The 27,390-nt window shown below is 58.3% G+C and overlaps 7 protein-coding genes across 7 annotated transcripts; 3 read left to right on the top strand and 4 right to left on the bottom strand.

Annotated features, from left to right (window-relative positions):
- Nucleotides 1-246: 246 nt before the first annotated feature.
- Nucleotides 247-1,513, bottom strand: C8Q71DRAFT_701398 (uncharacterized protein; the record flags this gene model as incomplete). Its single annotated transcript, XM_047920187.1, has 8 exons — nt 247-441; nt 500-532; nt 589-664; nt 725-812; nt 872-1,009; nt 1,060-1,138; nt 1,189-1,210; nt 1,263-1,513. Coding segments are annotated over 8 exons (882 nt in total), but the record flags the coding sequence as incomplete, so codon positions are not given.
- A 4,357-nt stretch (nt 1,514-5,870) lies between these two features.
- On the bottom strand, nt 5,871-7,070 carry C8Q71DRAFT_854879 (S-adenosyl-L-methionine-dependent methyltransferase; the record flags this gene model as incomplete). The annotated part of the gene is made up of 7 exons (XM_047927120.1): nt 5,871-5,979; nt 6,038-6,044; nt 6,112-6,323; nt 6,397-6,499; nt 6,554-6,883; nt 6,940-6,992; nt 7,042-7,070. The coding sequence occupies 7 exons, from the start codon at nt 7,068-7,070 to the stop codon at nt 5,871-5,873; spliced, it is 843 nt and encodes a 280-aa protein (XP_047782484.1).
- A 109-nt stretch (nt 7,071-7,179) lies between these two features.
- C8Q71DRAFT_742728 (uncharacterized protein) lies at nt 7,180-8,107 on the bottom strand. Its single transcript, XM_047922863.1, has 2 exons — nt 7,932-8,107; nt 7,180-7,881 (listed from the first exon to the last, which is right to left on the bottom strand). The coding sequence occupies exons 1-2, from the start codon at nt 8,076-8,078 to the stop codon at nt 7,255-7,257; spliced, it is 774 nt and encodes a 257-aa protein (XP_047782483.1). The 5' UTR covers nt 8,079-8,107; the 3' UTR covers nt 7,180-7,254.
- A 1,074-nt stretch (nt 8,108-9,181) lies between these two features.
- Nucleotides 9,182-11,491, top strand: C8Q71DRAFT_701993 (uncharacterized protein; the record flags this gene model as incomplete). The annotated part of the gene is made up of 2 exons (XM_047920219.1): nt 9,182-9,962; nt 10,095-11,491. 2 exons carry the CDS (start codon nt 9,182-9,184, stop codon nt 11,489-11,491), a joined length of 2,178 nt encoding a protein of 725 aa, XP_047782482.1.
- Nucleotides 11,492-13,457: 1,966 nt separating this feature from the next.
- On the top strand, nt 13,458-17,846 carry C8Q71DRAFT_846234 (uncharacterized protein; the record flags this gene model as incomplete). Its single annotated transcript, XM_047926634.1, has 8 exons — nt 13,458-13,640; nt 13,697-14,885; nt 14,950-15,410; nt 15,885-16,094; nt 16,162-16,356; nt 16,654-17,340; nt 17,366-17,787; nt 17,813-17,846. 8 exons carry the CDS (start codon nt 13,458-13,460, stop codon nt 17,844-17,846), a joined length of 3,381 nt encoding a protein of 1,126 aa, XP_047782481.1.
- A 4,575-nt stretch (nt 17,847-22,421) lies between these two features.
- On the bottom strand, nt 22,422-24,630 carry C8Q71DRAFT_721438 (uncharacterized protein; the record flags this gene model as incomplete). The annotated part of the gene is made up of 5 exons (XM_047921455.1): nt 22,422-23,300; nt 23,323-23,642; nt 23,668-23,688; nt 23,729-23,930; nt 23,959-24,630. The coding sequence occupies 5 exons, from the start codon at nt 24,628-24,630 to the stop codon at nt 22,422-22,424; spliced, it is 2,094 nt and encodes a 697-aa protein (XP_047782480.1).
- Nucleotides 24,631-25,516: 886 nt separating this feature from the next.
- Nucleotides 25,517-26,315, top strand: C8Q71DRAFT_846233 (uncharacterized protein; the record flags this gene model as incomplete). Its single annotated transcript, XM_047926633.1, has 2 exons — nt 25,517-25,672; nt 25,728-26,315. 2 exons carry the CDS (start codon nt 25,517-25,519, stop codon nt 26,211-26,213), a joined length of 642 nt encoding a protein of 213 aa, XP_047782479.1. The 3' UTR covers nt 26,214-26,315.
- Nucleotides 26,316-27,390: the final 1,075 nt, after the last annotated feature.

Genomic DNA, 27,390 nt, shown 5'->3' with positions numbered 1-27,390 from the left:
TTTCCTGTCAAAAATCTCGTAAACTGAACCCGAGTACGATGAGGCTCATGATTGCTTGCTCGATCGACTCATCATATCATTACGAGCGCGAGGGAAGCAGACCGCGACGCGCCCAAATTAACCATACCTCCCTGACCAGTTGCATTCATGTATTGAAGATAAGTGTAGCCGAAAGATGCAACTGCCCGCATTACTCGAGTTACCCGGTCCTATCACCACCGATCGTGTGCACCCCCTTGATGGCTCCTATTTGACTTCCTTTCGCAATTCATACCCATCATCCTCGATGTCCGTGGTCTGCGTGATCTCCATATGGAATCGGACAGGGCGTGGGTGGCTCTCCAAAGGCGCAGCTCTGAAGGTTGACGCCACGAAGGTACCAACGTCTTCAGTGGTTATACCCAGTCCCACACGGACGATGATTAATGTAGGGACAATTCCCTGGTGTAAAAGCCGTATCATCAGTGCATATTTATTGGTCTCTGCGCGACCCGCTCACCATGATTTGCGAGAGCGAATCGTATACAATGTACTGTATCGAATGATCACTCAGTGCAACGTCACGTATATTTTCAGGAGACCACCTACCTGTGCATTCGTATCACGACAATACAAGATGAGCAAAGTCATGATGCATGCCGAGTAGATTGAGCCTGACTCAATTCTGCCGGTAACGACCTCGTAATAAGTGACTAGCGTGGACGCGGGTACTGAAGAACCTCACATGATTGCAATAGCCCGTCGATATTTGATGAGATGTCTATCACTGAGAGCCGTACTGGTCTGTCGGGCTAGCCACCAGATGCGCACCGCTGCAAGGACCACTTATATGTCACTGTAAAGTTTGCTGAGGTACTAGGCGAAAACATACCAATCAATGTCGTCACAGTGACGTTGGTCGCGAGAGACAGACTGAAAAGAGCGGTCCCCCATGGGACAATGTTCTGCGCAAAGACAGTGCCTCCGGGTGTCACCTGGCTAAAGTTGTAGACCGCGGTGTAGGCGCAAACTAGGTCCTTCTCAGCGTTGACGCTAGAGCTTTGTTTTAGTGTAACGCACCTGAGGTGGCGATGAGCATAATGACTGGGATGATGATTATCTTGATACTGAAGCCCCATACCACGTAGCAGCGGTATATCTACGAAGTGCTTTGAACAATCATATTGAGGATTCGGCAGTTTTACTCACCACGACGCTATCAGCTATGATACTTGAAAATTGTCAGACATCATGGGGAAAAAGGAGAGTCACTGATCGCCTACTTGTTGGTCCCGTACAAGGCTTGCTTGAAGATGCTGAGCCACGTCCAGATTTCACCATAGTAGTCGAGAGCACCTTCCGGCGCGTCAATGAAGGCCTGTATCACTCGAACCAGGTCGACAATCATATGCGCGGTGCTCAGCAAGTACATTGCTATCGCCGTGCCAAGCATGGGTTTGTTGAGTGCCGCACGCCGCTTTCTCCTCCGTACCAGAATATCGACACATATGAAGAAGAGGACTGAAAAGCAGCCTACAACACATGTTAGTACGAAGTGCTGTCAGGTGGTGAAACACACGCGCCATAAAAGAGAGACTCTAGCTGTGCATTATGGGTGAGTCTGTATGAGGTACGATGATCACGGCCAGTACGCACCCAAAATGCAACTAGTTCAGCCTGCGGGACGGATATATGTTGGTAGCTCATCATGTCCAGAGAAAGCTTCACTGACCCTATCTAGTCTGATGTTAGCCATTCTGTGCGGAGCGCTGCGCGTTCACGGTAAGCGACGATGGCGGACGACAGGACTTGACGTGGATGAGGTTGGATTTAAGCAGCGAATGCAATCTCAAGGCGCTCGAACGGGAACAAGTGGACTGTCCAGCCATTGATTACAACGTTTCTGATAGCGGAGATAGTTATCAAACGTCGTACCTCCTGTGACAGACATGCCGGCTCCGCGAGTTTCAAGGCGCCCATAATTTCGGTATCAAATTTGCCAAATTATTGACTGCAAACAGAAGTAGATTTTGAGAAGACTGAGCTCGGATTCGGACGATAGGACTTTTGCAAATTCTTCACGGTCGAGGTCCCCAGTGATGACGCTCCCCCGACACTGTGCGGAACTGTCGATGCTGACACCGTAGTGATGCATGCAATGTGGTAGTGCGTCGTAAGTGATGGTCGTCTCCTTGTGATGCATCGCCTTGGTAGAGCTTCTACCGAGGAAGAGAATTCATGCAGTACTTCCATCCTGGGAAACGCTGGTACTACGGTCTGATTGATGAGTTGTAGTACTCGGGGACATCAGGAAAAACACTTCTAACTTCAGCAGTCTTGAATGAAGAACACCTGATCTTATTCAATCTTTCACAACTTGTGTTCCTCAATTAAGTGCACCATGTGCATGAAGACTGCTGAAGTTAATTATAGTACCTTTGAGAAATTTGTCTTGTGCCCAAGTTGGAAGATATGCAACTTTAGTTCTGCAGATTAAGACACATAAGTACACATTAGTTGGAAAATGACCTCCTAACTAGAAAATATGCATGATGAGATGTCAGATTGCTCAATATGAAGACTTCACCAAGATTTCACCTGACAAGTTAACACATACTATATCTGGCAACAGTAATGGGGTACAAATAAAGATTATTTGTTTTTCCCTGTGATTATGAGTATATTACCCTACTTACAACAGATGCTGTGGTCAAAGTCATATTGTCAGGGATTTGGACATATTTGACCTGTTAAGGTTGAGAGACAGCAAAAGAACACTTAAGCATGCAAAGTGAGACAAGAAGCCTGCCCTTGAGCAAATCATGAGTCTACACAAGGTCTGCAAGGCAACAGATAGTGCCAAGAAGAAATGAGGCCAGTCTGAGAGCCCAGGGATGCACAGGGGCTGGGCTAACAGGGGGCAGCAATTGCAGATTTCTCTAAGTCCAGAAAGATAGTCAATATAGGTTATTGTAGAAGGGAACAAGCACAGGGACCTATGGTGTAGTGGTCACAAGTTTGTGCTGGGAGTGTGGGAAATTAGTTTAGCAGGTCAGGGGTTCAATTCTGGGAAATGGCAGATTATTTTGGGCGACATTTTTGCATCTGGGATGCCTGTTATGACAGCATATGCACAAACACAGCAGAATCATGAGAGAAGTCACCCCAGTAATGATGAAAAAACATCATTCTTGCTTGGAATGAGTGTTTACTTTGGTTACTTAATGGAACTTAAGTAAGACAATTTAAGAAATCGACTTACCTTAAGGCTCTTGTGGCACATAGTGACACATAATGTCACTTTTGGCTCTCCACAAGACCACTTAAGACACGAACGTTTTTCCTGATGGAGGATCGCAACCAGGTCATAGACAATCGACGTACTATCGGTACTCTCTGTATTCCTTCTGAAGTTCCTACATATCGCGTGCCAGTAATTTGTACTAGATTTAGGAATCAGTTCGATTAGAGAGCGTTCATTGCTAGTACGGACTCGGAGTAGGAAAAGCTCAACTTCATGAAGTTCATGACCGCCATGCATCGATGTTCGAGCGTCTTGACACTGATCATGAGGACATTTGAGCCTATGCCTCGACACCTCGTGAGCTTGCAATCTACCGGAGATTCAGCGGTTTGCTCACTGCTCAGCGGCCTCAGCCTGATCGTGGTTTGTACTTGAGGCCCTGATGTCACGGACACTTTACGGTACTTGTTACTACTCTGCATGTGCCTCCGTTGCACGGAGTATAAACCCGGTGAATAAAAATAAAAATAATAAAAAGAGGCCCTGATGTCACAGAGTGTGACAAGCTTGATTCAGACGCGCGTGGTGACCTACGCCCATCACACCGTGCATATATCATGTTCGACGGGATTACACACTAGTACCGATCAGTGCTCTCAGAAGAAAACCCGGCCTACTCCGTGACCAGTGGAGGTAAGCAATTCATACACTATGTGTTGTTGCAAGCGGCAATCGCTACATGTCCTCCGTCGCCACTAGGTCCACGACTATCGACTCCGTTCTGCTATCTCGCTCCCTCTTGCACGATTTTGGTGCTTACGCTGAGCACGTAGCGGGGCCCATACATCAGGCCTTGAGGGGTTACAGTGGTCGTGCCAGTGTACACGTGTTGTCATCCGTTCAAAGGAACATCGCTGTCCACTTGAACGAGTCTTCCCGACTGACCCCTACGAGCTATGCCAAATAGTGACCGCTCAATAACCGTCTCTCGAACGTTGCAAAAATATACCACGGGTTTCCCTCCATCTCCTCGCCGTATTGTTGTCTCCGACACGGCGCCTGTGAGAGACGTCATACTTGTCACCGGAACAACGGGTAGTCTGGGCTGCTACCTGCTTGATGGCCTTGTCGCGAGGCCAGACGTTCGTCGAGTTTATGCTCTGAACCGACCCTCCACCCGAGAACTCAGGGAGCGGCAATGCACGGCGCTGAAGGATCGCGGACTCGAAGGACCAAGGATCCTTGCCTCCGCGAAGCTTGTTCTGCTGGCTGGAGATCTATCACAACCACACTGGGGCCTGTCTGTTGAACAGTTTACGGAGGTACGTCTCATTTCAACTTGAGTAGTCCACACAATGAACTTCCCCGCAGCTACGGCAGTCAGTGACGCACATCGTTCATAACGGTACATAATATTCATCTTCTCACTTCCAACGAGAAGGCTCATCGCTCAATCCTTGCGTCAGCTTGGCCTGTTGACTTCGTGTCGCCGCTGTCTGCGTACGAACCTGTCATTCAGGGACTACGAAATTTGATTGACTTCGCGATCACTTCACCCTTCAACACTCCGCCCCGGTTGGTGTTCACGAGTTCTTTGGCGGTCGTACAGAGTATGTAAATATGCAGGATATATTCCTCGCGCAACATCTAGGCTGACGGTTGAACGATGTCAGATGCCCCGTATGTCGGGATCATCCCTGAGACTCCGATTGGCTTGAAATACGTGATGCCTATTGGCTATGCGGAGGCCAAATGGGTCTCAGAGCAACTGCTATATACCGCCGCTCTACGGACAAGACTGGATCCACTGGTCATTCGCGTTGGTCAATTATGCGGAGGTCGGAGCGGTGCATGGTCGACGCACGAGTGGTTCCCGATCATGGTCCGATGTGCAAACGATCTAGGGTATTTCCCTTCCGATGAGAGGGCGAGTCTACACACCATCCTCTTCAAATCAGAATCCTGAGGCTAATGCATTGTGGCTCAGGGTGTCGACTGGATGACATTCGAGACCGCTGCGACGGCCCTCATCGAAATGTGTGGGGCATCTAGCCCGACGTCGACCATACATCTGGCTAACCCACATCACACCCCATGGAACGTCATCTCAAGCGTGGTATGCTCCAAGCTACGCACCACTCTAGTGCCCTTCGACATCTGGTTGGAAAAGCTTGACGCTGCTGCGACGGTCGCAGCTCAAAGCGGTACAACTAAAGCCCATAGGTTACGTCCGCTGAAGCTCATACCGTTCTTCCGAGCCCTAGCGGACATGGGCCGATCTGGACGGATGGCTCTGGGGCAACCGGAAGTCGGTGTTGAGATAGCTGTACAGGTGTCTGCGATCCTCGCAGGCGATCATTTAGGATGTTTATCTGAGGGCGATGTAGGTCGATGGCTCTCGTACTGGAAGCGTGTTGGTTTCATTGTCGATGGTGCCCGTTCCATGCTGTAGTCAGTATTGACCACCGTCTGTATGGCATTCGTCGATGAGCGTTCAGACAGATACGAACTTCGACTGATGTCGAGTACACGGAGATCAACATTAGCACGGTTGACCTGTACCGATCTCATCATCATCACAATGTATATGTATGCTGTTACAAAACCAGTGCTACAGTACTCGGTCAATCGGCCATGGAGTCAACAGTTAGAAATGACTATCAAAGTCACAACCGAAGTCGGCGTAACCTTCACGCGTGAATGTAATCACGTGGTCTCCGAGACTGCGAGTCGCGAATCCCGCTTCGCAGTAGTCGCTAGGCCGAGAGACAGTCAGCAAAACAACGACTCTCCAGCACGTAGTTATTTGCTCACAAGTAATCTGATCGATGGTGAAGTCGTAGGTCAGTGAGTGAACGAGTTCGAGTCAGGGGGTCGGGGAAACTCACAGATCCATTTTCTCTTGAAGATCTCCAGTTCGGCGTCATCCAGCTCGTACTGAACCGCGAGCTCCTTAGCGATAAGACCAGGCCAGTTCGAAAGGAACTTCCGCTTCCATTCTCGGAGCGTTCTGGCATAGTGCGGCCCAATGTTATGTACAGAGTCGACTGTGAGACGGCCCTGCGTGCCGCTGTTCATAGTCTCGAGCAAGAAACATAGACTTGGAATGTAGCATCCCGGAAAAACTGCAACGTGTCAGTACCCAAGCACGCGCCGAGGCACAATCAACGCACTCTATGGTCAAGTGAGTATAGAGCCAAAGCGAGGTCATGGACTGAGTCGCACTCACCCATTTCTGAATGAAATCGGCCCTAGCCTTGTCATACGCCGGGATCCCTAGTTCCAGTTAGGCGAAAGTGACAGTGCGGATTGGCGACAGGTAGTACGCACTCGCCTCAGGCATAGAGATTACCTGAACCACTCCGATGGCAGTCCTGGGCTTGAGTGCCCAGTCGACCACGCTCCAAAACTCGGCAATGAAGTCCTTGCTAAGGTTGTCTATCATTTCGATACTGAAGAACTTGTCGAACGCTCCGGCCCAATCAGGCTTGTTCCTGCACTCCCGGAAGTCCATGTAATGCACCTTGACGCGGTCGGCAAGTCCGGCATCAGCGACGCGTCGGGTGGCCAACTCAGCTTGCTCCGTCGACAAGGTGATTGTATCGATAGTACAGTCGACAGTCTGCGCCATGAGTATGGCCAGTGCGCCCCAGCCCGTTCCTATGTAGTCATGGTCATGAGCACATTGGACAGCTAAGTCAAATGGAGATACATACCTATCTCTAGCACACGGTCGCCGGGCTGTATCCTCAACTGGCGTATAATATTCCTAAGGCAGGTATCAGTAAGGCATTTCATCCTGTTTCTGACGAGCATACCGCATCTTTCTCATCTGCGCTGTGGGCATGGCCCATGGTCTACGCACGGAATCGACAATATACGAACGCGTCAGGGCGGGAAATGGGACGGCAATACGGCGCAAGGCATCTCCGAGAAGTACGGACTTGGGGAGCGCGACATGAATGGGCCAAATACATTCCAACTAAGCCAAGTATACGGTTACCGAAGGTGCTACGGACGACTACATGGGGTCAGTTGAGCGAAGGACTTGCGTTGCGAACGTTCCCTCCGTCCCCGTTCCTTCCGGACCCTCCGGCCTCTCGGTCAGCAGCAGCATCGGCAACGCTACGCGTGAAGCCCATGGGGCGGGGATTGAGAGCCATCGAACCCCTAGACGTCGCGAAGACTAAACGACGAGGAATTCCGGAATAATCGTCCGGAAGGTACAGCCCGTGTGACAGCTGGTCTTGAATACCTTGGACCGCGGCGGAGAGCGCGGCTAGCCCACCATCGAGCTGGTCAAGGGCGTCGGTGGTCGAACACTGAGCATCACTCAGAGCGTCCAGTTGGTCGGTGATGACGTCCCATCCGACGGAAGAAGCGCGCTGGTTCGATAGAGCGAGCGGACTGTTGCGATAGGAAATGGCAGGGAGCGGAGCGCCTTCTTCAGCAATGCTCTGCTCGGCGAGGACACGGTTAGGCGACCAGGCGATGACGGGGTATGGCTCGGGGAGAGGCGAAGCATGCTCGGAAGGAAGGGTTGCGAAGACGGTGTCGAGGTACACTATCAGGGCGTGCACGGACGGGGTCTGGTGGACGGAAGGGAGAGAGATATCCCCGGAGGCTACGGCGATGCTACGGGACTCGAACAGCATGCGCTGGAGTACAGTCAGCGCGGGACACGACGAATCCTAGGAGAAGGACACACCAACAGCCAGCGACTTCCATGGGCCCAGGCCAGCCAGGCAGTCGGATCGTGGGGGAGGAGACGGGGTTCCAAGTCGCGTTCGTGTCGGAGGAGCTCGAGGAGACGGTAGAAGCGTGCGACGTATGGGGATTGACCAGGGAGGGACATGTTGGGCGGAGGCGGTGAGGGAAGGAGGCCTGGGGTCTCACTGGCCAACCGGGAGGAAGGGGGAGTAGGGGAGAGAACGGGGAGAGTCGGGAAGGTCGGAGGGCGTGGGAAGTTGGGGAGGGGAAGGACATGGTGTGCTGGCGCAGGGAGGGGGACTTACTTACCACCACCACTTCGAGAGCGGACGGTTAGAGGCAACTCCTGCGAACCAGGACAGTTCTGTTTTTCTTAGCGGCGTATAAATCTCTCTGTCTCTCTTGCGGATCTGCGGCGACAGCGGCGAGCGGGCGTACAGCGAACTCTGCGTATTTGCGTGTCTTTGCGGGAACAGCGGTTCCATCGTTCAGCGGAACGAACACCGGGCAGCGTAGCCTAACCATTTCCCTTCCCCCTTCCTTCCGTGACTGCTAATAGTTACGTCGACATCGTCCGACAACGAAACCCGTCGTTTCTACCGACTATCGACCCCTGCTCCCTGCCACCTCATACGGCCCTGGGAGACTCGCAACCTACACAACTGGAGCCCACCGCGAGGGGTTTTATTTGTTGGATCTCATCGACGCTTACGCGTAACAACCATACATCCTGCCTCCTCTAACTCGTCTACGTGCGAAGACTCTTCCCTCCGGACTTCGTAACCAGTCGCCACCGCGTCTGCGAACACCGTCTCGTAACCTTCTCCAGGAGTTAGCGGTAGCGCAGCACTCCCCTGACACCCCGGGCAACATTTCGTTAGCGGCTCCAGCCCTCGACGACATTCCGGGCGTTCACCACGACGACAGCGATAGCGATAACCCGTTCTACATCTTCCCGGAAGGAAGAACTCCGGTCGGCAGCAACTCTCCTCTCACTTCCGTGTCATCTATACCGCCGGATCCCTCGTCCGCCGACGTCCTCGGCGTAACTCGGACCCCAGCCCTATACCTATACCGATTCATCCCGCCTTCATTCCTCTCCCACAGTCTCCGGTTGGCTCCTCGCCGTCGTTATTCCCATTGTCTGTTCCTACCTCCGATTCCCCAACGCCTTCTACAGTCTCATCTCTAACTCTTTCGTCCGTATCACCCTCGCCCGCACCGAGTATGGCAACGCAAGGAAGTCGGATGCCCCTGCGCACGGAGCGTCACGCACCAAAGTTCGATGGGACTCCGCGTGCTCTAGGGCGCTACTTCGAGGAGCTCGCGGACCTGTTCACGCTGGTAGGCGTCGTCAACGACGCCGAGAAAATAAAGTACGCGAAGCGTTATATCAAACCCGAGGATGACGAGATCTGGGGTACGGTCGCGGTGGAGGCCGACACGACTTTCGATGAATACTGCACGGCGGTCATGGGGCTGTACCCCGGCGCTGACGGCCAGTCCAAGTATATGGTCGACGACCTCAAAGCTATTGCAAGGGAATCACTCTATGCGGCCACGTCAACCAGGGGAGCAGAAGCCGAGTACTATCGGAAGTTCCTTCCGGTGGCGAAGTTCCTGTTAGCACAGAGCCTAGTCTCGAAGATACAGGTCAGCGACTGCTTCCTGGAAGGGTTCCCGCCCATGGACGCGGAGCGCGTTAAGCGCCGCGTCGAGATCATGTACAAGGAAGTCGACCCTTCGAGAGGTTTCGACCTCGCGCAGCTGCACGCGGCCGCCCAGACTGCTCTATCACCCGTGGGGTATGGGGGCGGCGGAGGAGTCACTACCACAGGTGGGGGGAGTTCGGCGACGAAGGGTACCGCGACCACCGTCAAGGCGGAGAGCTCAGCTGACGAGATTGCTCGCGCGTTGCTGGCGTACCTTGGCGGCGGGAATCAGGGAGGAGGGGGAGCATTACCGGCCAGGGTTCCATTTCGTCCGACGTTTAACGCGTACCCAGCTACCTATGGAGGCGCGCCCAATGGTTACGGCAACTTCGGAGCTGGAGCGGGCGGAGGAATGGGGCGAGGTGGAGGGTACGGGAACCCAGGGGCGACGGCGGGACCAGGCTATGGCGGTGCCGGAGCGTACGGGGGAGGAGGAGGAGGAGGAGGAGGGTACGCCCCGAGTACGTGCAACTTCTGCGGTCAGCAGGGACACTTCTTCCGCGAGTGCCCCGAGGTGCGAAACTACGAACGGATGGGAAAGATTGCCCTGGATTCAGACCGTCGTGTGAGACTTCCGAGCGGTGATTACGTGTCGAGGAACCTGCCGGGAAACCTCATGCGCGAACGGGTGGATAACTGGCACGCGATGTTTGGGGCTGGAGCGGGAGGAGGAGGAGGCACCGCGCCTCAGAATGCGCAGCCGGACGGGGCACAACGGGACGCTCCTCCGCACCTGGCAGCGAATATTGTTGAGATCGTCGAGGAGGTCGAGAGCGCGAACTTGATCGAGTTGGTGGAAGGATACGCGTATGAAGCGTGCGAAGAAGAAGGCACGGACCCCGAGGATCGAGCTAGAGAGCTGGAAGCGAAGGCTGAGGCCTTGATTGCTGAAGCAGCGCGAACGCGGAGCGGGGGAAAGAAAGTGACGTTCGAGGAGCCGACGAAGGGCAAGAGTCCCGGAAAGCCGCTCCCGCCTGCGCTGAAAGGGCCTAGTGGGAAACCTCCTGGTGTGCCAGCGAAGTCCGGTAGTAGTCCAGCGGCCGGAGGGAAGGAAGTAGGCTCCGGAACGAAGGGGACGAAGGGGGAACCACAGTACAAGTACACCACGAAGCTTAGTGGCGACAAGGACTCCGGGAAGAAGGCAGAAGAGCTGGTCGACCGTATGCTTGACGGAGGAGCGTTGCCGGCCTGGAGGGAGATCGGAGAGGTTAGCACCGACTTCCGTCGCGCCATGACCGAGAAGAGCCGCACGTACCGTGTCCCCTTGTCGGCGAACCTGGCCGAGGTCTGGAGCGAGGCAGAGCCCGTGGAGACAGCCCTGTTGGTAGATGGCACGGAACTCGACTTCGAATGCTGGGATTCCCTCCGCCTGCGCACTGTGAAGCCCAAGATCAACGGGGTGGAGAACATCGAGTGCGTCCTCGATACCGGCGCGCAAATGGTGATCGTCCGGAAGGATGTTTGGACGCGACTCGGAGGTTCCCTGCGCCCGGATGATCGTGTCATTATGGAGACCGCCAACGAGGCGAAGGTCAGGACGGTCGGGAAAGCAATCGGGTTGCGTTTTACCTTCGGAGCGGATCTAGAGGTGATCCTCAACGCACAGATCGTTGACGCGGCGCCGTTCGAGGTACTCCTCGGTCGTCCGTTCTTCGCGGCGACGAGCTGTGAGACTCGCGACTTCCCCAATGGTAATCAGGAGGTGATCCTGACGGACCCGAAGACCAGCCGGCGTATCATGGTGCCAACATTTGAGCGAGGTTCTCGGAAGGTGCTTAAGAAGGCAGAACCCGTGCGAGTTCCCGTGAAGAAGGAAGAGTCAGACGGTGGCGAAGAGGGTTTTTAGTCGTCGAGGATGTAAGCGCAGCGAGCGGAGACGATCTGGTATGCCTTTGGTCACTATATGCATGGGACGACGGAGATGGTGGAAGCGAGGAGAGCTTTTACGTCGCCAAGCAGGAAAGGAAGCCAGGATCGTCGGACGAACCGTCATATACCCAGTCATGTACAGCACTCGAGACGCGTAGCAGCTTGAAACACGAAGATGTTGCTCGGTATGAGGCCCATGGGTGTGACGAAGAGTTCGACGATCCGGGATGCGAAGGGGAGATGGAAGAGACGTTCCGGGTGGAGGTCGACGACGTGATTCACGCGCTGGCATACAAGAAGGTAGCGCGGAAGGTGCGGCCGGTGGCTACGACCCTACCGGAGGAGTTTAGAGTGGTACGGAGGGAAGCTACCGATGCCCTAGACGGTGTGTGCTGTTGAGTTCGGCTCCCTCCGTACAGGGTAAGGAGGAAGGGTAGACTTTTAGTCAAGGAAGGGTAGTGATATTAGGTGTATGCGACGAGTGTATCGTCGAGAAGACAAGTCTATACGAGAGCGAAATATAGAGAGTTCCTTCCGAGCCGTCTGCCCGAGTCGAGAGCCTCCGAGTCCGAGTCCTAGTCCGCGTCCGAGAGTGGGTCCTACGTGTCCTCCCCCGCTCCCTCCGCCTCGCTACTTATCCTCCTTCAGCCGAGCTCACGTGCCCCGCCCTCCTTCCCTCCGGGTCTGCCCCCTCCCTCCCTTCTCTCCCCACTCACGCCTTCGTTCCTATACCGATGGCGCAGCCCCCGAACCCCACCACCTCGTCGCACTCCGCTCGCTACCTCCGTCTTGTCGATGTTCTCCGGTACGAAGGGACGTTCGAGCCCCGGTTCGACGTGGAGCACGCCACTGCCTGGCTTGCGTGGGCTCATGGTGCCCGCTGGCTCGTGGTTCGTCCGCCCCGTCGCTCTCCTCATCCCTCCTGACCCGTCTGCATTGCCCCAGCGAATGCTCTTCGAGTCGTATGCCCTAGCGACCGCTCACGGCGACGCCCGCGTCCCCCTTCCGTCCGGTATCCCCGAGGTCTGCGAGCTTATCGAGCACCTGGACCGCGTGTTCCTCAACCTCCGCTCTGAGCAGAACGAGGCGCCGCTCCTATACGCGACCATCCCCTGGTCCCCGGACCAGCTTCAGAGGGAGCAAGCCACCGCGGAAGAAGCCCGACCTCCTCCTCCTCCGTCGTATAACGATCCTCCCCTCCGCCTCTCCTCCCTCCGCGGTTCGACCGACAACTGGGACCGCGTCCTCGCCGCAACGGACCGTTCCTTAGAGGTCCTCCGCCTCGAACTCGGCCACCTCCACCGCGGCCTGGCTGAGGCCCGGATCGACCAGCTGTCTGTGATGCGCGAAGTAGTCTCCATCTCGGGCCGTCTAGAGGACATATGTGACGCGCGAGACATCCCTCCCCCGTTGGAATTAATCCGTGACTGAACCCTTACGAGTAGCATCTTCCTCCGTCCGGTTTGTTCGCCCCGGTACCCGTACGTCCTGGCATGTAACGGCTTGCGGAGTTAAATAGATCTGACTTGTGACGCGCTCGAATGACTTCGTAAGATGTCCCGTCGTGGCCTATTGCCGCGGCCCGATGCTTGTCTCCCCAGCTAACGTTCCCGGCCTCTCTGACTCTCCATCTTCCGGCGGTTCCGGCCTCAGCCCGTGGGCACCGCCCACACCTGCCCAGACCTCGGATACTGACCGTCCCCGGTCAGTCCCCTTCCCGCTCTTCTCCTGGCATGAACGTCCCTTGATTCTCGCATCCGTCCCGCCCCTTCCGTTGCTATTCCTGGCCGGCGCTAACGCGATGTTCCTTCCCGCTGCCTGTAGCCACCGCTCCTCGGCCGCCCCTGGTCAGCGTCTGTTCGATCCTCGTGCCTTGGCCTCCCTCCGTCCTCCCTTATCTTCTCATTGCTGTGCCTCTCTCCCCTCCGTCCCGTCACCCACCCATGTCCGCCCCTCCGTACCTCGACGCCGCTGCTGCCGCGGACCTCTCCGCCGTCCTCGTCCGCCTCGTCTCCGCGTTCGAGGTGTATACGGCCGAGGAGATACAAATCCGCCCGCCCCAGTTTCCCGATACCAACACGGTGTATCGCTGGGCGTCGTGGGCCCGCGCCCTCGTGATAGACTTCGTACGTCCCTTCCCGTGGCTAGCCTCCCCCCCATTGACCTCCTTCCCTCCGTTCAGTATGGCTATATCGCGAACCACCATCTAGCGGTGCAGTTCCACCATCCCCCGGCCGAGTTCGACATCCAGCCCGTTCTTGTCCGGCTTTCGATGTCGATGTACCACCTCTCCGGAAATGATCGTGTCCCCGCCGCCCTCCGACCCCTCCTTGCCAACCTGGAGGCCGACCTTCGCCGCCCGGCACAGATTCATCCTAATGGCCGGTACGTTGTCTGGGGGTCGAACCAGTTGTCGTTCCCTCTCGCCGTCCCTCTCCTCCCTCCCTTCCCTCCTTTCCCCTTTTATCCCGTCGTGTTTGACCGAAATGCACCACCTCGTCGTTTCGTGCCCCGACCATTGGAGGAGTACCGGCGGGCTACTCTGCGCGGAGAGGCGGCGACCCCGAACCTGGCCACCATGTCCCTTCCCTCCGCCGCCCTGAGCCCCGCAGCTCAGCCCCCGGAAGGAGTCTTCGTCCCCCCTTTCTTTCCTCCTGGGCCGTTCCGGCTGGACGGCAGCTTCTCCCCTCGGCACGCCTCACAGCTTCCTCCTCCGCCCGCACAATCCTCTCCCGGTCCTTCGGTGCGTACACCGTCCAGCCCCGACCATTTCGTTCGTGACACCGGCCTCCTCGACCCCGTCCCGCCCGTTCCCTCCGCTGGTTCGGTGGTCGCCCCCCAGCCGTCGCCTACTGGCCCTCCGTCGGCTGCTCCGCGCCTCGCCCCTTCGCGATCCTTGCCCGCGCCATCCGCCCCAGGTCCTATCGTCCCCACTACGGGCCTCGTCGACTCTGTCCCTCGGGCCCCAGCGGCGGCTTCTCGTGCACCCCCCGCCAGCTCTCGCCCCGCGCCCATCATCCAAGCTCCTGGGCTGCGGTTGTACGGGGTCTCTCAGCCACCCCCTGCCGTTGCCCCTAGCGCTTCGACCCCGGGTCCCTCCGCCGCGGTTGCTGCCTCCTCGTCACGTCCCTCCGGTCCTGCTGCCTCCTCCGGTCCGGCTGCAGGTTCCTCCGATCCAGTGCCCCCGGCCCCCTCCGGTCAGACGGCCGCGTCTCGAACTCGCTACGGCTTGTTCGTATACGCCCCTAGCCAGGCTTGCAGCAGGTGCGCTGCGCAGAGGCCTCCGGGAGTGTGTCGCGTGGATGGCCACTCGCAGCACTCATGCGCTGGGTGCGTGAAAGCCAAGGTGGGCTGTTCGCTCCGAGGTGTCCGTAAGTCTTTCCCTTCCGGTACTCGTCCCGTCTTTTCCTTCTGACGACTTCCTTCTCCTTTTAGCTACAGCGCGGCTCGGGCTTCGATATATCGGCCCCCACCCCTTGCAGACCAGGCACTCGGTAGCCGGTTCCCTCCAGTTCCTTCCCGACCCGCCGGTCGCAAACGCACCCGCCGACTTACTCGGGGCTTTCCCGTCGTCTTCTAGGGCGGCGAACCCGTCGTCTTCAAGCGGGGCCGGTCCTTCGTCGTCGGTGTTGCCGCGGAAATCGACACCGCTGTTCTTCGACAGCCCGCGTAGTACTCCCGCACCCTCCGTCCCTCCGAACGTGGCCATGCGCTCCGCCGCGCTTGCCTCCGGTGCGACTCACGCCGCGCAGTTGGCTGATCGTTCCCGGTCGGCGCGCCGTTCTCGCCCGCCCATGTCACCCTCCGCGACCCCGTCTGTGAGCGACGAGCACGAAGTCGAGAGCGAGGACGAGCGCGACGAGCTGGACGACGATGAAGAGGAGGTCGCTGGTTTGGTAGGTCAGGTACGCTCCTGGGAGGCGAGCTCGCCGTAAGTGTCCGGTACCGGTGTGTTGCTTGTACAATCCGACGCGTATGCCCCTCGTTCTGTATTAGAATATTCGAGTTAACGCATTGCCATTCTCTCTTTCCGCGTGTGTCGTGCCCGTGTTGCTTGCCATGCGACGGCCTCGTCGTGACGCCCTTGCCTGATTGCTCCGATCTGGGCCTAGGCCCCTACCCCGACCTAAAAATACTGACCGTCCCCGGTCAGTCGTTCCTTCCGGGGCTATTGCGCGGCATCCCGATGGCTGATCGGTCCGGATGGCCACCTTCCCAGTCGAGCTTCCTTCCGTCGCCTCCCGCTGCTACTCACAGCCGGCGCCTGAGCGATCTTCGTGCCCTCGCCCCCTCCGGTCTCTTTCCACTCGCTGCACTCGATCCCCCTTTGCGCCTGCTCCTTCCTCCTCCGACCCCTCGCCATGTCCCAGGCCACGTTCAACTTCGAGCGCGAGCTAGACGTTCAGACCGCTCTGGACGTCTCGCAGGTGTTATCACGGCTCCACGGGTCCTTCAGCGAGGACGTCGCCAACGAAGTTTTCATCGTGATTCCCCCTGGCGGCGTCCCTTCTCTTTGGCTCCCTGAGCTCGCGGTGCTCGCGCGTTGGATGGCTTGGGCTCGGACCGCCGTGTTCCACCTGGTACGTCCCGGCCTTTCCCCCCCCTCCGCGGTTCGTTCCGCGCCTTAACTCTGCCCCCTTCGCCTAGAACGCCTTCGTCGCGAACCTCGTCATCGCGATGCAGTTCGGGTACCCTCCGACGCCGCTCCCTCCCCAGTACGAGGAAGTGATCGCCCGCACCCGTCGCAACGCCTTCAACGTCGGGAGGTGCCAACACCTCGCCCCCGAGCTGGTACAACTCGAGATACGACGTCTCATCGCGGACTTCCGGGTGTACCCCGAGGTACATGACACTGGGCGTTTCATCATCTGGGGTTCCTCGCGAATCCCTCTCGCTGTCCCCCTCCGACCTCCTTTCCCTTATCTCCCCTTTACGCCCCTTCTCTCTGGTCGCCAGCCGCCAGACGATAGGCCCCCTTCTCCTTTGGCTTGTCCCCCTGCTCGCGCCTTCTTCCGAGCTGTGCCTCCGAACGCGCACATTCCATTCCCTCTGGTCGCCCCCCCATCTTCGTACGCTCCGTTTCGTCCTGATGGCACGATCGATCCCTTGGCCTTCGTCCCTCACACTCCCTCCGACCAGTCCTCCGGGATCGCCAGCCCAGCAAGGGGACTCTCCGACGACGAGCTAACTCAGTTCTACGCCGCTTCTTCCCCCTCCTTGGCTCACTCCCCATCCGTCGGAGGCCGCTCCCCCTCCGTCGAGTACTCTTCCGGACCTGATGATCCGCCCCCGTCTCCTCCTCGTCGACCCCGCACGACCCGCCCGTCCTCTGGTCCCCCCGCCACGACTGACGCGCACGGCAACCGCATCTTCGTACCGCCTCGCCCCCGCCCTGGCACGTCTCGCCCAGTTGCATCGTCCATCCCCTCGCTCGCGAGTGCCCCGGCGGCCCCCTCCGTAGTTCCGAGGCCCTCAGGCCCCCCCGTGCCTCCGCGCCCGACCGTGCCCGCCGCCACCGTTCCCACAGCGTCGACGGTTTACACCGATCCTGCGCCACCACTCCCCTCCGGTGCCTCCGAAGCCTCGCGCTCCCGGTACGGATTGTTCGTGTATGCACCACAGACGCCGTGCGAGAGATGCGCCGCACTGTCTCCTCGTGGGCTCTGCCGAGTCGACGGCAACCCCGACCACGCGTGTGTATACTGTGCGAAGAAGAAGACGAGGTGCAGTATCCGCCACACCCGTGAGTCACCCTGTTTCACCACCACGCCCCTCCGTGATCTGGCCACTGACTTCACGCCTAGCCGTCCGGTCCTTAAGGCTTCGGTACGTCGGTCCTCACCCTTCCCAGACCCGGGACGACGCCTTGCTGTACTCGGCTTCGTTCCGTCCCGACCCTCCTGTCGCGGGTACTCCTTCGGACCTGCTACAGGCATTCCCTCGCTCCGGAGAAGGCGTGACTCCGTCCTCCGCCGCCCCGAGCGCACTCGCCATACCCGTTCCCACCGCCCCTCCGAGTGTCCGCCTCCGCTCAGCTGCCCTGGCTTCTAGCGCGACGCATGCCCAGCACCTCGCTGTCCATGCGAGTTCGCTACGCGATCGGCCGCCATCGAGGACTCCTTCCGACCCAGCCGACTTCCGGTTCGAACCGCCAGACGACGAGGACGAAGAAGACGGGGGTAGCGGCGGGCCCGGAGAGGACGAAGAGGAAGGAGAGGTTTTCAATCTCGTTACCTCGATACGGGGAATGCACGCCTCATCCCCTGCGCCCCAGTAAGTACTCGGTGTGTGTTTCCAGACAGTCTCCTCCGCGCGTGTACGATAGATCCTAGATAGGCCGTGAATATGCCATCCCTGCTTTTGTTGCCCCCTCCGCGCGTGCTTCGGTTAGCTGGTTTCTTGATCCTGCAGGCCCGCGCGTTTATGCACCCTCCGGGGTCGTGCCTCGTGCTTGCCATCGATATGCCGCCCATCCGCATATAAATTAAGGGTCCCTGCACTTGCTGATTCCCCGCCGACGTCCACAAGGACCTGATGGTGAGTTCCCCTCCGGTGCATCCTTGGTGAAGCTAACAGCCGCCTTCCTCCAGTCTGCTCCGTCCACCGCTGAGGAAACCCCGCTGTCGTCGTGCACCCACTGCTCCTCCGCCGATGCTCATCCCCCCGGGATCTGTGCCCCCTCCGCACCCGTCGGTGTCCTTCCCCCGGTCGTGATACCCATGCAGGATAGGGTCGATGTCCTCGAAGCCCGAGCAACGTCGCAGGCTAGCGAGTTGACCTCCCTCCGACACAGTGTCAATGCCCTTACCGCGATCATGCCTGGCCCATGCCCGTCCCCCTCCGAGATGCATCGTACCACAGCAGCCCTTTCCGAACGGATCGAACATTTGTCGGAGTTCGCGCACTTCGTGGATCGTGCTTCGCGCGCTCGAGTCGTGAGGCCAACGACAACTTCGCTTTCATGCTGATTCGTGTTGACACCCTCACCGAAGACCTGGCCCGGGTTTCCTCCATCATGCAGGACCTGTCTCGCACCGCCTCCGACCCCGCCGTCGTAGACTCCCTTGCCACCGTTGAACGCTCCATGCACTCCATCCTCCAGATCCTAGGACGTTCGTCGGGGTCGTCCGCTCCGAACCCTCGTTCCGAACCCGCTCCTTCCCGTGGTCGATCTCGGCGTAACCACCATTCCCGCGGTCGCGGGCGCGGAGGGCCTCCTGGCGTGCATTTCGACTTTGGGCTCGGTCCCAACTAACCCTTCCCTTCCTTCCTCCCCTCGTTCCCTCCTCGGATTCTACTTCTCCTCCCTCCTCCTTCCCCTTTCTTCCGTCCGAGGCTTCATTCTTCATCCCCGTCCACTTCCCCGTCCTCCCCGTCGAACCGGTCTCCGTAATGTTCGTTCTCATCTGGTAAGTACTCCTCCCACTCCTCTACCTCCTCGAGTCGTACTGACGACCTGCTCCTTCCGCGGTACGGAATGACTCTGAATGCAGCATAGCGGTGCCGGGACACACTCCCATCTAGTTCGGCCAGGATGTACGCTCCCCCTTCTGTTCTTCGTACGACTACCATCGGCCCCGAGTATCGTCGCTTCGCTTTGCGGTTATGTTCGGTTTCGATCTGAGAATTCCGTACTAGCACGAGGTCTCCACGCTTGTGATCGTAGTCCTTTATGACATGTTCGTTCCGCTTGATGAACTCCCGGACCGACTTATACCTTCCGGCCAGCACTTTAGCGTGTATGGCGTCCAGATCTTCCCTCCGCTTGAGTAGTTGCTGCGCCTTCATGGCCAAGAGGTCGCGAGTCGACATTTCTTCCTCCGGAAGCGGCACTAGGTACGTAGCTTCAGCTAGGTCGAATGGAAGGAGCGGTTCCACGCCGTGCACGATCCGATACGGCGACATCCCGGTACTCTTCTGTATCGACACTCGCTCCGCCCAGAACACTGCATCGATGACCGACGGCCATTTCGCCTCGTTCCCTCCGCAGATTTTCATGGCCGCTTCGCGGACATCGGTATGTCTCCTCTCTACTATCCCGTTCGCCCTCGAGTTATACGGTGAGATCTTGATGTGCCTGATCCCGTACCGCTTCTCTAACTCCTTCATTGCCGCAAGGAACGCCGTGCCGTTGTCCGTGACGATTTCCGACACCGCCCCCCACCGGCAGAGTATATCCTCGTAGATGAACTTCGCTAGTGTTATCGCCGTCTCGGTTCGTAGCTTCCTCCATTCCGGATACGACGACATGGAACACCGCGCCTGTACGAGGTACGAGAAGCCTCCGGCCTTCGGCATGTGCATAGTGTCGATATGCACCTTCTGGAACAGTCCCAAAGGCGTCGCCACGGTCGGCGGAATCTTCACTTTCTGCATACTTCGCAGCTGACACTCGTGGCACGTTCCGACATACCACTTGACGTCTCGTTCCAAGTTAGGCCACCAAAACCTCTCGAGGATCCTCCTCCGCACGGTGAAGATTCCTTTATGCCCTAGGTCGTCGTGCGCTTCCCGTAGCAGTCCTAGCCTCCGAGGATACGAGATCACCCGTTTGTGCTTTCCCTCCGGGTCTCGTCGCCACAATCGCTCGTTCCGGAGGAAGAACTGGGACGCCCGTTTCACCAGCTTCTTAAACCTCAAGTCATCCATCCCCTCCGGTCTCTCCACGTCTTGCAGGAACCTTTGTACGACTTCCAACTCCTCGTCTTGCCGCTCCGTTGCGTCATTCCTTGGCAGCACCACTTCTTCGCCCCCTCCGCGCTCGACCGTCCAGCACATCACCCTTCGCTCTTCCCGAGCCGCCCACCCGACTCGCCGTACGCTAGGTTCGGAAGTGTTGCCGTAGAAGACCGCGAACCCGCACGCATCGTCGATCCATTGTTCGTGGTCGTCTTCCTCCTCCGGGTCCTCGTCCGCACGTCTCCTCCGAGATAGGCCATCCGCCCCGGAGTGCTTGTCCCCCGGGACGTGTACGAGCTTGAAGTCAAACAGCAGAATCCCGGCAATCCATCTGTTAATCGTCGCATTTGGCTGGATGTCCGGGTTATTGAGCATCCCCTTGATGTACTTCGCGTCTACCTCCACTACCAGTGCCTTTACTCCGATAATGTGTATCCGGCTGGCCCGGAGTGCCCGGAAGAGGCCGTAGAGCTCGACTTTCGGCTGCGAGTAGTTGGATTCCCGCTCGTTCCACGTTATAGACCCAAACCTACTAGGCCGGCGCCTTGCTGCCTCGTCCAGTTGTAGCAACACGTAGCCCACCCCGATAATAGAGGAGTCCACCGCTAGGATCACCGCCCGCTCCGACGTGTAGTCTATCGGAAGGAGTGCAGGCGAGTCGATCAACGCGTCCTTCAGGAGCTTCATCGCGCGCTCTTCCTCCGAGCCCCATTCGAAGTCTACTTCTCTCTTCGTTAGCCTCGTCAGCGGTTTTGCCAGCTTCGCAAAGTCCTTCACGAAAATACGGACAAGCCCCATCGTTCCTAGAAATCCTCGGACTTCGGTCACACTCTGGCAGGGTGGCCAGTCCCGGATCCGCTGTATCCGCCCTTCCTCCGGCACCCTCCCCTCGTACGTGCACTTGTGTCCCACTACAACGATGTCGGGCACGCAGATGTAGGCCTTCTTCCCTGAGAACGTGCCGCCAACCCGCTTCATCCGGTGTAGGATTCGGTTCATTACTTGCAGATGCTCCCAGACGAACCGCCGTATCCCTCCGTTTCCTTCGATCGTTTCGTACCCTCCGTCCGCTATCTCGTATCGCGTCTTCGGCCCTTTCACCGGCGCGTCGTCCACGAACGGAATGGTGAACCCCGGGATCTCGTCTCGGAGGATGAACGTAACATCCCCGTGGACAATCTGCATCGCGTTGGTCCATCCCATGGGTACCGAAGTAAGGCGGAGTGCACCTAGCGGCGACTGGAATGTTGTCAGGTCTCTCGACCGGGCATCCAGTGTTCGCTGGTCGAAGGCTACGAACAGGTCCAACGATCCATAGCAAGCCCTTCCTCCGAACGACTCCGCCAGCTGTTCCACAAATGGCGGCACCGACGAATCCTTGATGGTAACCGCGTTCAACGGCTGCAAATCGTGCACCAGCCGGAGGGACTTCCCATCCTTCTTAACCACACAGAACCACCGTGACCGGTACGACGAGCTTGAAGGTTCGTACACCCCGGATGCTATCTTGTCCTTGATGATTTGTACCACTTCGTCGTAGATCCCCGGCGGTATGGGTATGTTCTTGTGCGCCCATGGAATGTGTTCAACGGCCGGAATGACCACTGGGTCGAAGTACTCGTCTGTCAGCCGCCCCTTCTCTGTCTCGTCCCAGGCGAACGCCTTCTCGTGCTCGGCCACCAACCAGTCCACCAGTTTAGCCTCCTCTTCCCACAAGAACCCGTCCTTCCGTACGTCCAGCTTCTCCCTCCGCGCTTCCGTATACCGCCCCCGAGGTTCGAACTCGCCCGCCCTGGTCGGAAGCTCAGGCAGACCCTCCAGAGCGTTTCGCACTTCCCTCCGGACCACTTGAAACTCTTCGGGGAGCGTAGTGGCCACCGGTCGCACCTTCCGGGCCACCTTTTTGTACGCTAGTACGTGCGTTAATGCCCCGAGGTGGACCTCAAACGTCTCCTCCGGGTAGTCTTTCCCTCCCTCCTTTTCCCGCTCATCGCCGACCGTTTCGCCGTTTCCCTCCGCGTGATACAATGGAACAATATCGATTGAACCCGTCGTCGACGGGATGTTGCCAGTACATGCAGGGGTATACGACGAGTCGGCTAGCGATCTTTCTTCCTCTACCTTTGCTGACGCCGTTTCCTCCGTCCCGGGCTCATCGTCGTCGCAAAGGTACATAGACCAGAGGCATACTAGACCGTCTCCGCTCGCATTGCTCGCATCATCGACAATCAAAAACCCTCCTTCTCCCCTCCGTCCGTCTTCTTCCCTTCCGATCCGGCACTCCCCTCCCCGCCTTCGTCTGGCTGACGCGGCTTCCGTTCGTACGTCTGGATCATTACCCTCCGCTTCGTCTTCGGGTCGGTGAGGATAACCTCCATCCTCCCGTTCGGATGATCCTTCGTTTCACAGCTTGTTGCCGCGAAGAAGGGTCTGCCGAGAAGGACCTCGAACGGAGCAATGTCGACGATCTGCGCGTTTAGGAAGACTTCCACATCCTCGTCGAAGACGAACCGTACCCCCACCGCCTTTCCGACCGTCCTGATCTGCGACTTGTTCGCCGTCTCCATAAGCACCCTGTCGTCCACGCGGAGGCTCCCTCCGAGCCTTTCCCAGACGTCCCTTCGTATGAGAACGACCTGTGATCCGGTATCTAGCACGCACTCGAGCCCGGCTACCCCGTTCACCGTTGGCCCTACTGTGCGGAGATTGAGGGAGTCCCAACACTCGAAGTTCGCAATATTCCTTCCGGCCCCGACGAGGAGAGACGTCTCGCTGGCTTCCTCCTTCTCCTCCGCTACCATGCCCGACTGCAACGGAACACGGTACGTGCGAGTACGCTCGTTCATGGCCTTTCGGAAATCTATGCTGACCTCGCCCAGCTCGTCCCACATCGGCCGGTCCCCGCCCTTCAGCATTCGGTCGACCAGCTCATCCGCCTTCCTCATCGGGTCCCGTTCCGCATTCAGCTTCGTGGTGTACTTGTACTGCGGGTCACCCTTCGCTTCCCTCCGGACTTCGCTGGCTCCGGCGGCACCGACTTCGCAGGGATCCCTGGTGGCTTTCCCGCGCTCCCCTTCATCGTACTTGCCTTGATGCTTCCCCACCAGCTACTTCGTCCTCGAACCTGACCTTCCTAGCTCCACGCAGCTTCGCCGCTTCCGCCGCCAGCACCTCCGCCTTCTCTTCCAGTTCCTTCGCTTCCCGTTCCGTATCGTCCCCGACAGACACCGCGCTCGCGACGCTGAATCCTTCTACAAGTTCGACGAGGTGGGCCGAGAGATGCGGTGGGGCGTCCGCGGACGTATTCCCTCCGTCCTGCACGTTTCCTCCGCCCTTGTTCAGCCCTTCCGCCGCATGCCAGTTATCTACGTTTTCCTTCATCGTGCTCCCCCCGAGGTATCGCCCGGGTAGTGCCCGTTCGGGAGGATGATCTTCCGCATCGCGTCGAACTGTATGCGGCCGTCCTTTGCGTACCGTCCCACCTCAGGACACTCCCTGAGGAAATGTCCCATGACTCCGCAGAAGTTACAGATACTCTGCCCGAACCCGGTCCCTCCGGTCGGTGGTCCACTGTTCCCGTACGTTCCGGTCCCTCCAGCTCTCGGCGCCCACCCTCCGGTTCCTCCGAAATTGGCTGAAGGTCCCGCAAAGGGTGCTGGGTACGCCCGGAACGAGGTACGAGAGGCCACATTCGCAGGTAGGCTCCCTCCTCCGTTACCTTGGTGGTACTGCTGCAACTGCCGACACGAAAGCCCTCGTCATTACTTCGTACGTAGGCTCCGTTTTGATAGGGGTCGTCGCGCCGACACTCGTCGTTCCTGCCGTCCCGGTCGCGCTCGAAGGACTCGCCCCGTACCCAACAGCTGTCAGGCACCGTTGCGCCGCGTCGTGTAGGTCCGTAAGCTCGAAACCCTCCCACGGGTCCTTCTCCGGGAACATCACTTCAGCGCGGCGCTGGATCGAGCCTTTCGTCTCGTCGTCGAACCCCGCGAGATACTTCATGCAGACCTCCTTCCGCGATACCGTGCCCTTCTTGTCGAGGAACATCGCAGCCGGAAGGAACTTGCGATAGTACGCCGCCTCCTCCCCTCGGGTCCTAGTCCCTGCTGCCCTCGATTCCTTGGATATAGCGTCGAGGTCCTCGGCCATATACTTCGACGCTCCGTCCGATCCTGGGTACAGCTTCATTACCGCCTCCTTGAACTTATCGTACCCGTCGGCCCCTTTCTCCGGCACCGTATCCCATATCTCTGCGTCGTCCGCCGACAGGTAGCGTTTCGCTGACTCGACCTTCTTTACGTCATCGACGACCCCCGCGTAGGCAAAGAGCTCCTGCAGCTCCGAGAAATAACGGGCGAGTGCCCTAGGCGTACCGTCAAACTTCGGGGCCGACCTTTCCCCTCGGAGGGGCATCCTCCGGTTCGTGGATTCGGCCATACTGCTCGACGTAGTGGACACAGTAGACAGGGTTTCTGACGATTCGGAAGAGGACGGAACGTCTGAGGATGATTCGATGATTGGGAGGGGGTCTCGGTACTCCCTCCGTGAGTCGATGCTAGAGGTCGTGCTGGGGGAAGGTTCCCTCCGGGTGGCGACGAGGGCTAGGGGAACCGAGTCTTCGGATGACGACGGGGCGGGTGTGAGCGACGACTCGCTGCTGGAGACCCGGTAACGGTCGGTTCGACTACGGTAAGGTGCCTCACTGTCGCTGTCGCTGCCACGTGGCCACGCAACTGCTTCGCTCGCTGTCGACGGTAGGACGACGTTCGACGGGGTGTCGGGTGCGTTTTGGACAGTGATGAACTCCCTGAGGAGGTTACGTGTGGGCGAAAGCGGGTGGTTCGAGACGGGTACGCGGTGAGGAAGTGTGTATGCTCTGGTCCTCGGTCGCCTTGGCGCGGAGGAAGAGTTGTCGGGGAGAAGGACGGGACGTTGGTCTAGAGACTGATTCCTACCCCTCGCGGTGGGCTCCAGTTGTGTGCTGTTGAGTTCGGCTCCCTCCGTACAGGGTAAGGAGGAAGGGTAGATTTTTAGTCAAGGATGGGTAGTGTATTAGGTGTAAGTGACAAGTGTGTCGTCCAGAAGACAAGTCTATACGAGAGCGAGATATAAAGAGTTCCTTCCGAGCCGTCTGCCCGAGTTCAGAGCCTCCGAGTCCGAGTCCTAGTCCGCGTCCGAGAGTGGGTCCTACGTGTCCTCCCCCCGCTCCCTCCGCCCCGCTACTTATCCTCCTTCAGCCGAGCTCACGTGCCCCGCTCTCCTTCCCTCCGGGTCTGCCCCCTCCCTCCCTTCTCTCCCCACTCACGCCTTCGCTCCTATACCGATGGCGCAGCCCCCGAACCCCACCACTTCGTCGCACTCCGCTCGCTACCTCCGTCTTGTCGAGGTTCTCCGGTACGAAGGGACGTTCGAGCCCCGGTTCGACGTGGAGCACGCCACTGCCTGGCTTGCGTGGGCTCATGGTGCCCGCTGGCTCGTGGTTCGTCCGCCCCGTCGCTCTCCTCATCCCTCCTGACCCGTCTGCATTGCCCCAGCGAATGCTCTTCGAGTCGTATGCCCTAGCGACCGCTCACGGCGACGCCCGCATCCCCCTTCCGTCCGGTATCCCCGAGGTCTGCGAGCTTATCGAGCACCTGGACCGCGTGTTCCTCAACCTCCGCTCTGAGCAGAACGAGGCGCCGCTCCTATACGCGACCATCCCCTGGTCCCCAGACCAGCTTCAGAGGGAGCAAGCCGCCGCGGAAGAAGCCCGACCTCCTCCTCCTCCGTCGTATAACGATCCTCCCCTCCGCCTCTCCTCCCTCCGCGGTTCGACCGACAACTGGGACCGCGTCCTCGCCGCAACGGACCGTTCCTTAGAGGTCCTCCGCCTCGAACTCGGCCACCTCCACCGCGGCCTGGCTGAGGCCCGGATCGACCAGCTGTCTGTGATGCGCGAAGTAGTCTCCATCTCGGGCCGTCTAGAGGACATATGTGACGCGCGAGACATCCCTCCCCCGTTGGAATTAATCCGTGACTGAACCCTTACGAGCAGCATCTTCCTCCGTCCGGTTTGTTCGCCCCGGTACCCGTACGTCCTGGCATGTAACGGCTTGTGGAGTTAAATAGATCTGGCTTGTGACGCGCTCGAATGACTTCGTAAGATGTCCCGTCGTGGCCTATTGCCGCGGCCCGATGCTTGTCTCCCCAGCTAACGTTCCCGGCCTCTCTGACTCTCCATCTTCCGGCGGTTCCGGCCTCAGCCCGTGGGCACCGCCCACAACGGGCTTCCTGAACTGCTGTTACACCCACTGGAGTTTGTGCCTATGGGACGATACACGCAGGAGAGGAGGGATGCCTTGGACGTCGGAGGGAACGGATTCCTTACCGAAGAAGAGACCAAGCTGGTGGACTGGATTGTCGGGGTTCATAACCAGGCCTTTGCCTGGGAAGAGAGCGAGAAGGGTCGACTGAAAGACGAATACTTCGACCCGGTGGTGATTCCGACTATCGAGCACGTTCCTTGGGTTTTCAGGAACATCCCCATTCCGCCAGGGATTTACGATGACGTTGTACGAATCATCAAGGACAAGATCGCCTCCGGAGTGTACGAACCTTCGAGCTCGTCTTACCGCTCTAGGTGGTTCTGCGTGGTAAAGAAGGATGGGAAGTCATTAAGATTGGTGCACGACCTTCAACCGCTGAACGCGGTAACTATCAAGGATGCGGCGGTACCTCCGTTCGTCGAGCATCTCGCGGAGTCGTTTGGAGGGCGTGCCTGTTACGGATCCTTCGACCTCTTCGTTGCGTTCGATCAACGGACCCTCGATGCTCGCTCCCGGGACTTGACAACGTTTCAGTCGCCCCTAGGAGCAATGAGGCTCACCTCGGTTCCCATGGGGTGGACGAACGCAATGCAGATCGTTCATGGTGACGTGACTTTCATGTTGAAGGACGAGATTCCGGATGTGACTATCCCGTTCGTTGACGACGTGCCCATCAAGGGACCTAAGACGCGCTATGAGCTCCCGGAAGGAGGGTACGAGACGATTCCGGGCAATGCGGGTATTCGACGGTTCGTATGGGAGCAGCTACAGGCCACGAACCGGATCCTGCAGCGCGCAAAGGTGGCGGGAGCAACCTTCTCGGGAAAGAAAGCCTACGTCTGCGTGCCCGAAATCGTTACGGTTGGCCATAAGTGTACGTATGAGGGACGGG

The sequence above is a fragment of the Rhodofomes roseus genome (assembly GCF_022264815.1).
Source record: "Rhodofomes roseus strain CIRM-BRFM 1785 chromosome Unknown C8Q71scaffold_4, whole genome shotgun sequence".
Taxonomy (NCBI): Eukaryota; Fungi; Basidiomycota; class Agaricomycetes; order Polyporales; family Fomitopsidaceae; genus Rhodofomes; species Rhodofomes roseus.
This window is presented reverse-complemented; position numbering and strand designations above follow the sequence as displayed.